Source organism: Musca domestica, unplaced genomic scaffold (assembly GCF_030504385.1).
Source record: "Musca domestica strain aabys unplaced genomic scaffold, Musca_domestica.polishedcontigs.V.1.1 37, whole genome shotgun sequence".
NCBI lineage: Eukaryota > Metazoa > Arthropoda > Insecta > Diptera > Muscidae > Musca > Musca domestica.
Window position 1 is genome coordinate 1494480 of NW_026712321.1, and position 19083 is coordinate 1513562.

The following is a 19083-nucleotide window of genomic DNA, read 5'->3' on the forward strand; positions in this document are numbered from 1 at the left end:
ATAATTATTTCGTTTAAAATAATTTGTTTTTGCTAGATTTACAAAGAAAAGAAGATGAAGAAAAAAAAAACAGTGTCTAATGGAGAAAGCAAACGGGCTGAGCAGAAAAATACCAGTGGTGCTTTGCTGTTAGACAAATGGCTATGGTTATACATTTTCTTAAAGTCACCGGGCCACACAGCAAATTACTGTGAAGTGGCAAGATTTTAGAATTTTTCGTTGCCAGTAAATTTGTTGTGCGGCCAGGTAACTTCAGATGATTATTATATAATTTTGGCGTGCTAAATTTATACAAAGTGACAAAAGTTTATTACAGCTAAATTTTGTGAAAAGTTGTTGTTGGAGATTTTTGACATTTTCTTCGAAATTACAATATTTTATTTTGTTTTAGCCAAATTAGCACATTAAGTCGAGTGCAATGATTCCCAGAACAGAGTTTTGTAATAAATATTACCAAAAAGTAAAGCACATTTTTCAAATGGGGTAGGAGATGTTCTTTTTGTACACTTTTCTTACTTATACATATAATATTTCTTTTATATATATTTAAAAAAAGGAAACTATAAGCATAAAATGAAAACAATTGGGAGAAATCAAACATTTTTTTTTATATAAAAAACAATAATATTCCTTGCTATTTTTTTGTTTCTTTTTCTTTCTCTCTTTATAGTAGGGATATTTATACATTTCTTTTTTTTAGTTTTATATTAAATCTATATTTATATATAATTCTTTTTCATTACGAATACAACGTTGTAAGCTGCTTGTTTTGTGTTTAGTCTCTCTCTGTTTGTTTTTGAATCTCACATTGACTTTATCACTTTGTCTCTCTCTCTCTGTCTCTCATTGACTGTTCGAAAATATTTCAACGTTTGTCACAATGTATGTCTCTCTGGCGCGCGCGTGCCCTCATCATAGATCAATCACTTTCTCTCTCTCTCAATGTTTAATTCACAATCAGTTCATTCACAGTTAACAATTACAATTTTTTTATTTAGCATTAGTATTTATTTACTGGTTTGGCCTAAAATTAAAGAAAAAAGTAATTATAAAAACAAATTATTCACATTGTAAGAGAAAATCATATATTTTTTTTGTGGTATATTTTTTTTAAAAGTGAAAGTTATATTAAAAAAAATATAAATTTTTCGCAATGAAAAAGAAATGAAAAGGAAAGAAAAAAAAAAAAAGAATAGGAGACAACAAAATAAAGAGAGAAAAAAGAGAGAATTAAAAAATATATATAAAGTGGAACATATTTGCAAATTGTTTGAAAGGGGGGAAAAAGGAAGAAGAAGAAGAGTTATGGGAGAAATAGTAAATAGACATGTGATTGTTGGTTTTCTTTTTTTTTTTGGTTTTTGGTTTTTGTTTTTTGTTTTGAGAGAGAGTATTGTAGAAAAATAATATGAAAAAGGCATTAAAATTTATAAAATAAAATTAAAACACACACCGAGACACAACAATGAGAGACAATCAGCAATCATTATCATCAGCAGCAGGAAAAAGACAACAAAAGTAAAATGTGTAATAAAAACTATACACTCACATACGAACGAACACACCAAAAGAGGTTTAAATATATGAAGTTTTTTATTTGTTTTGTAAAGCTAAATAAGGGTCCAAATGATAATAAATATTTCTAAAATTGCCTGCATTTATTTTTGTGAAATTCCTGGGAATTTGTCCAAAAATATCTCAGTGTTTTTTTAAACAAGGTATTTGTCAGGTTGTCTAGTAGCTTTAAGAAAATCTTTTCATTAACATATTTGATAATATTCCCTAACTTTTTTCGTGGCTTAGGAGAGCTTGAATTGTGGCCCGTTAGACTAAAGTAATTATTCATTCACAATAGTTCCGTCAAAGTTAATTTAAACAATCAAATAAGTATATATCGTATTGTCACAATTTTAATACGCTTACACCCCTTTTGTCTACGTTCAAGTTAATGGTAAAGAACTTTGAGTTATTTAATGCATTTTTATTTCTTTTTGTTATGTGAAAATATAAAAGTAAAAAAGCAAAGAATAATTCCCAATTGACTAGAGAGGAATATGTGTCATTCAAAATAGTAATTATAAATACCATCGTTCTCTATCATTTTAAATGAGAGAGAAATGGCGAAAATTGTATTGCTCATCTCCATAAAAAAAATTTTAGGAATTTGACATGTGGCCTAGGGTACAATAAAAAGGTAAGGTAGAGCTATCAGCTGATTACTATTTATTTCTAAGTGTGCCCGCCCGACTTCTGCCAATTTTTGAAGTCTCAAAGCTGTTTTTCTGTAGTTTTACGAAGCTGTTCTAACCTCCATATTGTACCATGGTATCAGCTAGTTTACAGGACATGAAGACACTCTTAAAGCCTGAGTAAATTTTATATTATTGTATGTTTACAATTTACCAGATTAAGAAAAGCCAGGGTATTTAAAATGCTAATTACATTGTGTATACGTCAAAATAAATCCACATGAGAAGGTTAACCTGGCATAAAAGCTCTAACGTAAACATACTATTATACTCATCAATTCACAATAGGTATGGGTTAACTAACGGTCAGTGTGTCACATTATTTAAATTGTTTTAGAACCCGAGGGAATCGAACTGAATAAATGTATATACAGACCGTCGTAAACCATGATTTCTTTCGATAAAATATTTCGTTCTTGGCATTCGAGTCTTCTTCTAAACTCAGACAAGTACTACGAATGGATAACAGGACTATTTCCTTCTTTTGCTAATTACATTGGGAGACACGCAAATTGCAAAAGAGAGGTAAATATGAATAAAATAAACAAAGAGAGTGCAAATGAGACTTGCTCATGGCTTCAACGGAGCAAAAGTGTCTGCAGCAAATTAATTGCATGTGATCCAATCACAATCTATTTAACGTGCATTGTCTAATTAATTGTGATTGATCAGTTATCACGATTAATCGGGATAAAAATTTGTATGTAAAGCAAATTATTAATTTTTACTGAACTCGTGAACCTCCTACTCCTCTCCCTTTAAATCAAATAAATGTTGTACATGACTCATGAAATATTTCATGACTAATTTTCGAGTTTATATGGTTAAAAGGGGCAAGGATTTTCGTCTTTTATTTTAAACCGTGGAATTTATTGTGAATTAATTAGTTTTTATTTGAAAAATGAGATCAAATGGTATTTTTTATTGTTTTAGGAAATTATTCATTTTAATGAACTAGTGGACCTCCTTCCAATTATTAAAATTGGTGAATGAAATAAATTGTGTTGGTGTTTTGTTTTTATTGTTTGGGGGCGGAGGCATTTTTAGGTCTTTATTTTTTGTTGTAACGCAAATACTCTGATATAAATAACTAAAAGACCGCCGAAAATACACGTTTCGAAAACAGAAATGTACAAGAAAAAATAGATATCAAGACAAGATACAATTGAAAATAGGTTGACATATTAATGTCATAGACCGTATGATTAACAATTATATGCCAAAGTATGATCGAATATGAATAATTCTTTAAAAACCCGTTACCCACAAATTATACTCCAAATTATTTGTAATAAAAATTTAATACATTGGTTAATAATTTCAAGAAATTTGTATGTAAACGCACTATAAGGGTTTACTATTAATAACAAATAAATTGGTTACTAAAAATGATGCTATTTTGTGCCCGGGAAACATGTTTCTCGAGCAAAACGTTGCAAGTACAGGAATAGATCTAGTATTTCCAACCCCGGCTGAATGATTAATAATATTCCAAAGCGTATAAGACCGTTTATACTTAATAAATCGCGTGAAATTTAACTGTCAATTTCATTGCATCAAATCGAATGTAAAAAATCCAATGGATTACATTTGACGTATAAGGAATGGAATTGACAGTCGAAATCCACACCTTCTAAAGTAAACGTACTGTATGCTTCATTTATGGGTATACCCCATTTACCACGAGTTGTCAAATTACTTATTGTGATTGTACAAAAGGAAAACACAAAAATAGCCAAAATTAACAAATTTGACATTTCGTCTGATTTTGAAAAAATGCAAAAGATGCAGGGCCATTTTAAAAGGATATCCGCGCGAATATATTTTTATTTTCGTATTGTACGCCACTGTTATATAAACGTAAACAAAAATTTTGACAATATAAGTGGGTTTCAATCAAAATTTTATTTTTTTGCTTGTTTAATGGACTTTGATTTGATGTAAGACCTAAGTAAAATTTTACCATGGGGTAACTATCTTTGGGCTTATAATTTTTAGTGTTGTAATTCACAATTGACTGTTTACTAAATAACGCGTTACGCCTTATAAATGTTAATACTGAAAACAGTAATGAAAGTAACAGTACGTTTACATGGATTTAGATTAAAATTGTCATATCCATTACTTATACTTCAAATAAATCCTCTTAAATTAGGTTAACCCTACAAAAAGTTCTAACGTAAACATGGCATTAAGCTGAAGGTTACAATTCACAATAGAGCAAAAAAATTAAAACAAAACATGAATCGTAATAATCAACAGGACAGCTGATATAACCACCCAAATTTATAATTGTAAAAAAAATAAACCATAGTAAAAATTGTTAATATTTTTTGTATAAAACCCAATTTAAAACGTTTCACAATAAATTACCTACTTTTGGTGTTGTTTATGTATCATCATGTGAAATACAGAGTATATGTTTTTGATTTCTTACTGCATTTTTGTCTTTCGTTGTCTTTTTGTTATTTTGATTTGATTGCTGATTGTTGTTTTAGTTTTGGGGTGAAGTATGGTAGGTAATAATTAAGACAATTTTGTTTGATATTATTTAATTGATTGATTTTGAGGGTTGCCGTTGAACGTTTTAGAGAGAACAGAACATAATATACGTTACGATTATAAAATACGCCATAAAACTAAACCAGACCTAAATCATCATTGCGTTGTTGTTGTACTAATTTGGTATTATTTGTAGGAGAAAAAATTAAAAAAAAGTATATGCTCACTAAAAGGTGATAGGGAATCACTGCGGGCAATGTGTGATGTGTTTACACAACACATCACTCGCGCCCTAAACAAGGTTTCTATTACAGTGAATAAAACGCTCAAACACCGTAATATAAACCATGTTTTAAAGAAATCTTCCTTTTCATCCCGAAAAAATGTTTGAATTTACACATGTTTTTATGATGTACGTTTGATTATGTTTTATATAGAGATAAATATTTTGATTTTTTTTTTGATGAAATTTGAATAGAGAGAGACAACAAAATTTTGAATTAGCATATTTGTTGTGGTGTTTATTGTTTGTTTTGTTTATATTTGTTGGTGCTCGATAATAAAAAAAGAACAATTGTTTGTGACCATTTTATTTCATACAATATTTTTTGAGATATATGTATATAATTTTTTTTTTCATTTCAACAGATCTATATAATTATTATTTACAACAAAACAAAAATTTAAATAAAAACTTATATTTTATGTGTGTTTTTGTAAAAGAGTTTAGTAAAAAAATGAATTGCAAAAAGCAAAAAGCCGGCCAAAAAACACAATTTAAATATATATCAAAAATACATAGCCAAAAAAATTCGTTTAGACAAAAACAAAAACTGTCTAAAAACAGAAAGCGGCGACGGCCATAAAAACACAATTACTTCAATGATTTTTACTTAAAATTAACTTTTAAAAAAACAATTTGTCATACTAACAACTATTTCATAATATTTTATATAAAAGATTTTACTCATTAATTTGCTGGTCAACAAAGCCTTGGGCGTTTTAAATGATGAGGCGGCAGCGTTTGGGCGCATTTAATATGTTTGCTTTGTTCATGCATTTTGCGCGCAGAGATTAATTCACAATAACAGTTTGTAAAGAACAAGTCGCGCCGGTGCATTGATCAGATGCGGCATATTTGTGTTTAATTGTTGGTGCTTAACTATATATATTTTGGTAGCTTTTCCGTTTTGTATTTTATTTTTCTCCTATGTCGTTGTTAATCCAAATACAAGACAATATATTGGCGCGCAATCATATGGCAATGTCATCAATTCACTTTAGCCGTTTCTTAAGCAACTCACACATGTGTGTGTGGGTGTCTACTGCAAATGATCTGAGAGATGACATCCTAGTGCTGGACAACACACAAACGTTTTGCACACAGTGTTGTGGCTTTCTTTATTTCTCTCCTCCTTAATTTTCATTGTCACTTTTTTTTAAAACCCACTCAGAAAAAACACAACACATGTCTTGTTTGATGTTTTAGCTCTCAATAGATGCTTACGTCTTTTTTTCGTTTTATTACGTTGCAACGTTTACTATGCATTACGTTACGTTACAAACATTACTTAATAACATACATATGTCTTATAATAAATTAATGAAAATATTAAGCAAATACTTTGATATTTGTATAAATAATAAATGTTGTTAAATATGTATTCTCTTTCTCTTACTGTAGAAGAACGCACTCTCTTGTGTCTCTGTTTGTTTATGCTCTGGCGGTCGTTTCTCTGGGTTATCACTGATGATGATGTTGCTGAGATAATGCTTTGTTGGATACAATTATATAATTCGATTTGGTGGCACATGCTAGCACTTCCATAATGTTTCCCCATCCTCCCCCTTCTCTCTTTCTCTTCTTCTTGTCCGTGGTAGTTTATGAAATTTAGAGCGCAAGTGCAACGTTTGGGGAGGAGGGTTGAGCTTTATTTTTTTTATTGCATTATTACTTTTCCCAAAATGTTTGTGGGTTTTTCATTTTTCGTTCTTTCTTGCTTTCTTTAATTCAGAATCCATCTCACAGAGGAGGAATCAGAGTTGTGTATTTTTTTTTTAATTTTTGTGATACGTCATAAAACTTGTTGTTTTATATGACTAATGTTTGAGTTTTTGGAATCTAAATTAGAAATATGGGGTGCTTGTTATAAATCCATTGAGTATTAGGTATTAGAATACTTAATAATTATTATTTATTTTAACAGAAAATTAAACGAAACAAAACAAAAGAATTAGGCATTTAGGCAGCAGGTGGTGAGTGATAAACAAAATCGAGAAATGATTGACATTTGCTGGGTAAGTAGTGGTAGTAGTAGAAAGTGTGCAGATTTGTGGGTGGTATAACAAATCTTTAAAGGGTTTAGTAAACAAATAATATGCAAAAGGGGTGGGGAGGAGGAGGTTAGTTTTAATTACAATGATAGTATTTTTTTAATTTTCATTAAAACATAACAAAAAAAATTTGATTAAAATACAAAAAAATTGCTGCTGATATTTCTTGCTACGTCATTAACAAAAATAATAATAATAATAAAAAAGAACAAAATACATGACATTTACAACAATGTGATTTGTTTTACTGTTGTGTTAATATTATAAAAGGAGGACAATGTTTGGTTTTTAACAATATTAATAAATATATACGTTTGTATGTAAATATGTATATAAAAAAAGCTATACTTAGTTACTAAAAATGAACTATTTTCATATATATGTATATATTTGTTTCTTTTTGCAATGTTTTCTAAAAATATGTTTAATTCTTTGTTTTTGATTTTTTGTCAGGGGGAAGGGTGGCTTTTTGTCTTTTGTTTTTTTTTTAGGTTATGTTCAACTAAACTCTTTGTATTTTTTTTTAATAATTTTCTTTATATTCTTGTTGTATGTATATTAGATATAAACACAAAACAAATACATATAACATATTTTATAAACGTATGTATATGTAATGTTGTCTCTATGTTTAGTTTTTTTGTTTAAATTTTCTTCTTCAATTTTTAATATTTTCTTTTTTTGGTGCCAAACTTCTTCTCTTTTTTTTCAAGATTATTCTTATTGTTGTTGTTGTTTGTTTTTTAAAGACATTTAAACATAAAAATGATTAAAACAAAGTTCATTTACACTTACCGTTTACTAAACCTTGAGGAGAGTTTGGAAAAGAAACTCATGCGACCTGGATGAGGTGATTCGCCGGGCACACCACCTGTGGCCGAATATTCCAAAGCAGTATTGTTTCGTGGCCTTGTTTGACCTATGTTTGGGTATGTATGCGCATATAGCAGCAATATGTTGACAAACAAAAGGTATAGAGGATTGGGAGAAGAAATAGAAACAAAAACAAAGATTAGTAAAATGAAAAACATAAATCTTAAGAAATTATTGTAACAATAAGGAATGTCTTTGTAATAATAACCTTCACCATAGTTTTAAGTTAAAACAAGAAATTTGTTAGAGGTTCATAATTTTTTAACCTCAAAAAATTTTTTTTTCTTTGACATAACCTTGCTTTATCAGTATTTATTTTTTAATCGGGAAATATTCTTTCATTTTAGTTTTAAAATAAAAATGAAGTTTGTTTCCGCTTTAAACCATTATAACCTCAAAAAAATTATTTTTTTATTTTTGACGTAACCTCACTTTTTTCACAATGTTTATTTTTTTTTCTAGTCTAGTAATATTTTATATTGTTTTTTATCACATTCTCCTTTTCTATACCAGCATTAATTCTGTACATACATTCTCTTTTAGACAAATGATAAAGGACAGCATTTTTTTGGGGGGTAATATAAAATTACTTTGTTTCACATAAATTCAATCGAAGAGAAGAGAGAATGAGAACATGGTGGAGGTTATTAAACAAATTAAATATTCTGTGGTGTTTTATAATGTATTCATTTGTTAATTGTAAAAAGTATTAAAAAAAATTGTATTTTTAAATAATTTTGACTCGTTAAAGAACTCGTACCGAAGACTGAAGACACATGGACTTTTATATAAAAAATTGTTTTCAAGATGGGGGTCTTTTATGTAGTGAATGAATGCCGAGCAGAATTCAAAAAGGAGTTATTCTACCCACAAAGAATCCAAAGCATCAAACCACCATAGATAAGGTTGGAAAAGAGGAGAGGAAAATAAATCTTCAAAGTGGGAGCTATACAAAAAGTGGACCTACATTGAATTTTGTGTTTTTCCTTTTCTAAAGGAAATGTCAATTTAGAGCTGATTTGATGGGCGAAAGTTGAGGCAGAAACCTCCAAAATATCAGCAAAGAAGAGGGCCCGTTGTTTTCATTTTCAATACCAAAACACCTGGCGATAATATCAAATCCTGTGACATACATATATTTAAAGATCTCTCTAATTGTATCGTTGGTAAGGAAGCGGAAGGAAGAACTCAAGCGCCGGCCATGGTTATGGTGTGGGCCGCCATAACAGTCGATGGATGCTCTAAGCTCGTATTAATCGACCCTGGCATCAGAATAAATGACGAATATTATCGCGAAAATAATCTGGAGGTGTATCAAAGCCTTGGATACGCAAAAATGTTGGCCGCAGACCTTGGACATTCCAACAGGACTAAGCAACATCGCACTCAGCACGCACTACCCAAGAATGGTTACAAAATGAGGTTCCTCGCTTCATTTCCAGCGCACAATGGCCGCCAAAATCTCCGGATACCAATCGGTTGGACTATTGTGTCTGGAGTATTTTAAAAAGCAAGGTTGGCACTAAAAAAGACCAAAATGTCGATCACCTCAAGCAAGTGCTTCGCCCGGAATGGCCTAAAATACCGCAGAGCAAAATTCGGGCAGCGTGTGACTGTTTTATTGGCCGTTTGAAGGCCATAATTCATGCCAAAGGTGACCAATTCGAATGAAATCTAAAATTATTCTAAAATTTGATGCTATTTCCGACAATTTTTTGCTTTCATTCAATAAAATTAAAAAAAAAACAAATGTAAAAATTATGGCGGTTGACTTTGTTGCAGTTTTTTTATCTCACCTTGTACAACTGATTTGGTTGGCGAAAGTTGAGATAGAAACTCTAAAATACCGAAAATATCAAATATTCTGGATATAAAATGTCCTGTGCAAAATTTCACAGCTCTATCTAAAGTAAGTTCTAACATAATTTCGAACTAACATAAATGGATATAGGGTCTCTGATAATTATTTTGTTGTGTTGTAAACGGAAAGAATAACCCTGGAGGTTAAAAGTTATTGACATAACCTCACATTTCGAGAAGTTTTCTCGAAGATCAATTTTATTGTTTGCTGCTTGTTTCCTTTTTAATAATCATTGTTTAAATATATTCACCTTTATAACACAATGCAAAAAATTTTACGCCTAAAAGTATGCTATGGTTTTTGAGCAAACCATTAGTTTTCTTGGTTAACTAGTTTATGGCTTTATAACTCGAATATGTGATATCATGGAGTGATGATTTTTTGCAAAATCATTCATAGCCTATTGCGGGTACCTTCTACAAGAAATCGAAGCCCTGGCTCGTTGAGGTGCTAAACTATTGGTGCTAAAAATGTCGATGTTTCATAATGAGAAAGTAATTTATGGCATCCATTACTTTCATATGCTGATGTGTTTGGGCACTTGTGGATGAGGAGCGGCAAAGTTATGCCTAAGCATGTGAAAAAAGCTTTCTTTATTTAGATGGCAGCAAAATACTCGAATTATGAAATATACAAAAAAGAAGCTCCATTTTAAAACTTGTGACAGACAATCCATCTAATTTTACAGTAAAAGGTATAAAAATAATATAACAACATTTGACGCTGTGATAACAAACACTTGTTGTTAGTTTTATTTTCCAACCTGCTAACGTCATAAAAACACACCAATTGCTGGAAAATAAATATAAATTAATCTAGTTATCTTTTTTATGATACCAAATAAATCAGTATATGTTTTATTTATAGGTCGGTCATTCGCCCCCAAATATTTTCCATTATAATAATAATTCCAATAATAACACGGTGGCACATATTAACAACAGTTATAATATGTTAAAAATAAATGTAGTTGTGTAATGAGAAAAAAACACGCACACAAATTCTACAAAAAGTACAATGGTTTAATGACTCCTATACACGAAATATGTGGGGGAGGTGACGGCTGTATGCGTTGGGTATGGGGGTGGAAGCTTTCAATTGGTTGATATTAAAGGTTTTTGCTTGGTATTTGTTTAGTTAATATAACTACTTTGAAACCTTATCGTATTGATGAGTGTCTGCCTTGGCGGTGTCAGATTTATGAAAGAAATAGCAATTGACGACATGTGCCATGAAATAAATTAACAGTTTTTTGCCTTCAAATTGGAAAGGTATTAAAATAGGCTCAGACTGTTGCTCTGTTTAGAGTGTGGATTAACCAATAATAACAATTTTAAAATGTAATACACACATTCATTTGAATTGAAATAGAACATTCTTCTTGTCAATGGCAAAATTAACCTAAATAGATGTGTGTGAATTTAAAACGATACTAGAACAGTTAATAGAACAGTTAATAATAACTGTTCTAGTATTCTAGTAACTAGAACAGTTAATAATAATTTCTATCCAAAAAGGATAGGATTTCTACCTATAGAATATCTGTTTTAAAAGGGTTCTCTTATTGAAAACACATACCACCCAAAAGTAATTATGTCTATAGTAGTGTTTCCGGAAAGTCATCCATCCATAGAAGATTTTTTAGGTGCGAGACCCCTTTAGAGGACCTCCTATCCTTTGGAATGCCTTCCAAATAACCTTTAATAACCCTTTCAAGATATAGATCAAAGATCATTAAATGAACTCCTGTCTTTGGAATTCCCAAGAAGCCTTTCAAAGAGGTCGCCTATAGAGGAAAAACTCTCTTTTTTGACGAAAATTTTTCGAATAAAAACATTTATTTAAAGGATTATATCTATGAAGGAGATTCTATATATGGAGGCTCTTTGAAGAAAATATAAGCATTGGGTCTTCTGTAAAATTTAATTTTTTTTTATAAAAGATACTAAAACCGGAGATCATAAATAAAACTATTCTAATGACAAAGTGATCGTGTTATATTAATTAAAGGGTCTTCTATCTTTGGTATGGCTAAATAAGAAGAAGCCTTTCTAAGAGGTCAGCTATGGGTAGAAAAAATTGTTATTGTGTCGTCTTCATTAGAATAAAATTTCGAATAAAAATAGCAATTATAGTAGTACATTTATAAATGGGAGCAGCTGCTATAGCAGGCTTTGAAAGACTATATGAAAATATGGGATCGTAATGGTGTGTAAGCCTTCATTCATAAATAGAAATACTTTATAGGCTTCTTAAGGTAAAAAAAGGTCTTACTATTCGAGAATGTAAATATATTTCAATGACAGACAGCTCAATAGGGTCTTCTTGGACAGAACGCCTTTTTAAATATTTGATGTTTAGAAAACCATTTAAGGGATATTCAAAATAGATATGAAGGAAGATTTGAAGATGTCCTCTTTACATAAAATACCTTCCAGGAGGCTATTTATAAAGAAATAAATACCTGCTAATAGGTCTTCCATATATAGAAGCAAATCTCTACATACCGAATACATGTAATCAAGTCTGGCGAGACATAAGACCTTTTAAGAATCATCTATAGGCTGAGCGTCGGGTTTAAATAAGAATACTTCATGAAGGCTTCTGTCTTTTAATTGATGAAAGATGTCGTCTAAACTTTCTTTTTATTATAGGTATAAAACATCATAGGAGTTGTCAAAGGAGCTTTTTGGAGGCCTTCTAATGACAGACGACATTTAAGATTGGGATTTCTTTAAGATTTCCGAGAGATTTTCAGAACCTTCGATATCTTTTAAAGATATAATACCAGGTTGAGAAGTTTTCAAAGGAAACTGTCATAGGTATAAATACCAGTATAGGAGATCTTCCATCTGACTGAAACAGAATCATTGGGAGGAGGTCTTCTAACAATATAAAATATTTTAAACAGGGGCTTCAAGAGATCTTCTAAAGTTTTCAGATTCTTCAATGAAGAGTTTTTCAAAGGAGACTTTGAGGTAGGTTTAAAGCTTTATAGGAGACCTTCCATTTGACTGAAACAGAATCTTTGGGAGGAGGTTTTCTCACAATATAAGACATTTTAGGCAAGACCTTCAAGAGATCTTCTAAAGTTTTCAGATTGTTCAATAAGAACATTTCAAAGAAGACTTTCATAGGTTTAAAGCTTCATAGGAGATCTCCCAACTGACTGACACAGAATCATTGCTGAAGCCTTCTAACGATGCAATACATTTTAGGCAGGGACCCCATGAGATCTTCTAAAGTTTTCAGACCTGGAAATGTTTTTTGAAGAAGTTTTATATGGAAGGAGCCTATTAGGAAATCTCTTCTAGAGATCTTCTAAAGTTTTCAGATCCTTCAATGAGCAGTTTTTCATAGGTTTAAAGCTTTATAAGAGACCTTCCATCTGACAAGCGCAGGATTATTGCTGAAGCCTTCTAACGATACCATACATTTAGGGTAGGGGCTTCAAGATATCTTCTAAAGTTTTCAGATCTCTTCATGCATTCTGAAGAAGAAGTTTTCTATGGAAGGACGAAGAAGTTTTCAAGGAATTTTAAAGTTTCATAGAAGACCTTCCATCTGACTGGAACAGGATCATTGCTGAAGCTTTCTAACGATGCAATACATTTAGGCAGGGATTTCAAGAGATCTTCTAAAGTTTTTACAGTTCTTAATGCTTTCTGAAGAAGAAGTTTTCTATGGAGGGGCTTGTTAAGAAATCTTCTTACAAGCAACAATTAATAGAAGGTCCTCCAAAACGAGCTTTCATAGGAAATCTTCCATTTACTGCTCCAGGATATTTAAGAGATATTCTACAGATAGCAGAAATATTCGTTTTTTTTTTTTGTAAAAGAAAGGCATATAAGATATCTTCTATATACAGAAGTACCTATGGAAGATCTGCTAAGGGCATTCTACAAAAGACTCTTCAACATATGTTCTCTAGGTGCAAGTTCAGTTGCTGGGAACTTAAATTATTATTATTTTTTATGGAAAACTTTTTCAAGAATCTGCCATCTTTGTTGAAAGAGCTCTTGGCGAGCCTTCTAGCTACTGACTTTTAAATAATATTTCATACATTGAAGAGAAGATCGAATTTATAGAAGACCGTATAAAGGGGTTTGCTCCTGATGTTGGAAGGTGAATTCTTAAAAAAAAATTAAAAAATCCTTCTCCTAAAGAATGGTACAGTTCACATTTTGAATTTCAAAATCATTATTTTTGTTCCTCAGAAGAAAACTTTTCAAAATTCCTGAATGGTACATTTCCCTATCTCAAATTAAGAATAAAAAAATATATTAAATTATTCAAAATTATTGTTGTTAAAAAATCAAATAAAATGTAATAATAATTATTGAAAAAAAAAACTCAAATAATTTCAAATACAACAATACACAATTATGAAAGTTATATAAATATTTTGAAAAAAAAAAATAGAAGAAATGATTATTGAGATATATTGGTTCGAAAGGAGAGAGAGATAAAGATAGAAAGAGGAGATTGTTGTTATGGGGTTGTTCTTTCTTGTTATGGAGCTGGATGGGTGGGTGGTGGTGGTGGGTGAATGGATCAATGGGGAATGTTGGATTTTTGGAGTGGAGTGGAGCGAGCGAGCATTCATTCATTCATTCATTGAGTGGCAAGGTGGTAATGGTTATAGAGAGAGGGGGTCTGGGCTGAGCTGGGCTGGGTAGGGAGTAATTGCAGCAGCTTGCTTGGCATGGCGCGCTAGCAGCATATTGGTTCAATTCAAATCAATTCAATTTTTAACGTGCTTAAGAGTTGTAAATTAAGGTTAGTCGATTGAAAAAAAAAAAACAACAAAAACGGGTATGTATATATGTCAACATATATAATAATGGAGAATATTACAGGACATTAAGGTAGAAATACAAAGAGATAGATAGAATCAAGATAGTAGGGGGTGGGGGATTAAGGAGTTAATTTCCGTTCATAAATTTTGTTCTCAAAAGAGTTTTACATTCAAATACTTTCCAAAAAAAAAAAAAAGATTATATATATTGACTTTCAAGTGCATTCATTCAAGAGTCCCACTGATATATATGTATGGTAGAGAATAGTTTTAAAATATTTACAAACATAGATTTTTTTTAAATATTCCATTACAAGAATACAAGATCTTTCAAGATCTATCCTGTCAAAATCGTTACGTTTCCATTATCTTCTTAAAATAGCTAAAGAAATGGGTCATTCATTTGTATAAAAGGTGGGTGGTATAAATGTGTGTGGGTTGACAGGGAGAGAGCGAGAGAAAGAGAGCAATCAATTTTGAAAGTGAAGTCTGTAAGTTAAGATTGTTGTGGTTGTTGTTTTGTGGTGGTCTTGTTGGTTTGGTTTGGTTGATAGTTGTTGTTGATTGAGACATGTTGTTGAGATTCTTAAAGCAAAACTCACCCGAATGAAAGGTTGAACGTGATGGTACATTCCTGGGAAAATGTCTGCCAGATTTAACAGCCGATGTCACTCTAAGATCGTTGAAAACGCTGTTTCATTTATTTTTTTTTTTTAAATCAGTTTTAATGGTCATCGTCGTCGTGGTTGATATATAGTGATGGGATTTTCATAATTCAGGCAGGCAGGCAGACAGGCAATCGAGTCAGTCGTACATACAGGCGGGCGGGCGGTCAGGAAGGCAGGCATTCAAGGCAGATATATAGGCAAGAGAGCAGTGGCAGTGACATTTGTTTGATATTTGTATTATTTTCGAGTTGCACACACAGACACACAGATTTCATGATTTGTTCACATGGGAATATACAATAAGTAGTAGTTGTTGTTGTGGTAGTTACAAATCATTTGTTTTTAATTATTTTTTTTTTTTTCATATTTTTTTGAACAAAAGTTAGGTAGTAGTAGTAGTTTTGGAGCATGCGAGCAGCGAGACCAAGCATTTGATTTGATCGAATCATTTGAGATTTCAAATTTGAATATCGATTTGATTTTTGATGATGAAGGAGGATGTTGAGAGAAGATCGCAAGTTTTGAATTTGATCGATTGATTGATTGGTGGTGGTTTGGTTGGTTGATTTGTTGGTTTTGGTGGTGGTGGTGGTGTCATCATGCAAAAACAAATTTTTCACAATAAAGAGAAAAAAGAAATAAAAAAATTAAAAATTAAAAAAATTATATTTTTGTTTTTCTTTAGAAAAAAATTCAATATAATATATATTATATATAAGTATTATATAACAAATAAAATAAAAAGTAATTTTTATTAATTTCATATAAAAACATGAAATATATGTATATATTTTTATACATAGAAAGAGGGAGAGAGAGCGAGTAAAAACAAAAACATAAACATAGAGAGGTGAAGAGGTGTGGGGTTCGTTCTTTGGTGTTCTAAGCTACTTGAGACGAGACTTAGACAGAGAGAGGGACAGACAGACAGACAGAAATAGCGAAGATACACAAAATTGAGATACAATAATGTAAGGCTACTCAAAAGAGGTAACTACAATAAAGATATATATTTATATAGAAAAAACCAAGTGGGTTTGGAAGTGGAGGGTCTTTTTTATACATTATATAATTGAAAAAAAAAAAAAAATAAAGAGAAAAAACACAAAAATTAAAAAATAAAACAAATTAGTATTAAAATATATTTCCTTAATTTTTTTAATAGTAGTAATAAAAAATTATAAAAAAATTAAATAAAAATAAGATAATAAAATAATAAAAATTATATAATAAAAAAATACAAAAACAATATAATAATAAAAAATAGCAAAAAATATAATAAAAGTTCAAACACACACAAAAATTAAAAAAAAAAAAAAAAACTTTCTTGAATATTTTTTAAATAGTAATAAAAAATAAGATAATAATATAATACAATAAGCATTATAAAGCTTTTAAAAAGATAACAAAATAATAAAAATACAAAACATAACAACAATAATAAAAAAATAATAATAAAAAAATAATAATAAAAAAATTATAATAAAAAAATTATAATAAAAAACTATAATAAAAAATAATAAAAAAATAATAATAAAAAAATAATAATAAAAAAATAAAATAATAAAAAAATAAAATAATAAAAATAAAAAACACAATCACAATTTTGAAGCCTTTAAAAAAAGATAAAAAGAAAGAACAAAATAATAAAAAATAACACAATAATAAAAAATTATAATAATAAAAAAGAAATAAAAAAACAATAACAAAAAACAATATAAAAAACACCAATAAATAATAATAATAAAAACAATAAAAAATTTTAATTTTTTAAAAAATAAAATAAATTAAATTAAAATAACAAATAAAAGTTAAAATAATAAAAAAAATAATAGAAAAAACCATAAATAGTAAACAAAAATTACAAAATACAAAAATACAAAAAAAAAAATATTAAAACAAAAGTCAAAATTAAAAAAAAAAAATATCAGTAACATAAAAAAATATTTTTATGAAAATATAAAAATGTTAAAAAGGATATAAAATAACTACAAAAAAAAATAAACAACAAAATATTCAAAAAACTTTTATTTACTTAAATTATTAATATTTTATTTTTAAATTTTTGTGTTTTTCTAATTTAAATAAAAATAAACGTATACAAAATAAAAACAAAATATATATTACAACAAAAACTAATGTGGCAACAAAAATTTGCAAAATATTGTGTGTGTGATGAGATTTTACAACAAAAAAAAAAAAACTAAAAAACACGAAAACAAAAAATTTTATTCACAAACAAATGAAAATTAAGAAACCAAAATAGAAACAATTTATACATTGGCAGCGGTTTCTTCAATAAATATTTGCAGTAGTTTTGTGTAAAATTTGTGACTTATGACATTTGACGATATAACCTCAAAAAAAAATTTTTTTTGCAAACATAATCTCAAACACAGGTTTGTAATTTTACATTTTTATAGAAAATATATGATATATTTATTATTTTTCTGAATGGAATTCCAATTACTTTAGGAAAACCTGAGATGTAATCTGATTTTTTTAACTTTTTTTTTTTTTTGAAAATAGAAAAAAATCTAGTTCTAATTATGTTTTCTTTTGCACTTTAACACTTTTTAAGTAATTTATGCCATGGCATAAATTTTACACAAAAACAACTGCAACAACTACAAATCAAAGTGAAGGTGGTGATAGAGAAAGTGGTGATGTTTAATGATACTCTTGATCATCACCAACTCATTTGTTGGCATTTTAGAATAGCATAAATTGCAACTAACAACAGCCTAGCAGCATCAAATTCAAATATCTATCACAGCCTAAAAGTATACTCTAAAATATTGCAAGGAATTATAAAACCATTTCATATCCTAGCCCTAAAATTCTATATATTTCAATTCCTCTATGGCCTACTTCTTAGTTACTTCTGTAAAGGGGGTCTGGTGGTCTTGTTCTCAAAAAGGCGTGGATGTATAGCATTATAGAGAGAGGAGGAGAAAGGAATAGAGATTTACGGAGTGTGTTGGGGAGGTAGATAAAGAAAGCAAGCTCTTCCCTTTTGCTTTCTTGTCAAGAAGCCTTTTTATAGTTGGAACGCAAATGGTTTAATCTCTTTACGATTTTAGATATTACTTGAAAAGCATTAAAAGTTGGTTTTTGTTTTTCTTTGGTTTTTAGAAAAAAACATTGGCTTCCAAAAGAGTTAGAAACGAAAAACGAAAATTTTTTTTCAACAAATTATATTCTCAGTAGTATTGCATTGATTTGGTTTTACTTAAATTATTATACTCACCCATGGCATATTAATATGTAGTAGTAGTAGTGGTGGTGGTGGTTTTGGTGGTTGTGGTGAAGGAGGAGATTATGGTAATTTTTTTAGATTGTAGTAGTTGTAGCAGAAGTACCATTTTTTGTTGTAGATTTTTTTGGTTTGGTTTAATTTGAGTTTAATTTGCAAAAAAGGTTTTACGCAACAACAACAATACAGAAATTTTTTTGTTGTCGATTTGATTTTTTTGGTATGAGATATATATAAAAAAATAAAAAATGAAACATCAAAATATAATTAGTGCTTTTTGGAAATCTTTTATAATAAAAGTGTGTGTGGGTGGGTGTATTAAAGGAAGGAGGAGAATTTATATATATATATATATATATATATATATATATATATATATATATATATATATATATATATATATATATATATATATATAATAATAAATGGAAAGTGGTGGGGTAAATGTGTGTGGAAATCTGATGTGTTGTAGGAAAATTACAAAGGAAATTATAAAAAAAAAAACCATGTAAAAAAAGCCAAAAGTCGGAGTAGACCGACTA

The 19083-nt window shown here is 29.4% G+C and overlaps 1 protein-coding gene across 1 annotated transcript in view; it reads right to left on the minus strand.

The window, feature by feature from the left end:
• The window catches only part of LOC101895046 (serine/threonine-protein kinase MARK2), a 71241-nt gene that overhangs the window by 11929 nt on the left and 40229 nt on the right, over nucleotides 1-19083 (minus strand). The window contains 2 exon segments of the mRNA XM_059126142.1: nucleotides 7881-8004; nucleotides 15220-15308. Of these exon segments, the coding sequence (XP_058982125.1) occupies nucleotides 7881-8004; nucleotides 15220-15308 (213 nt within the window).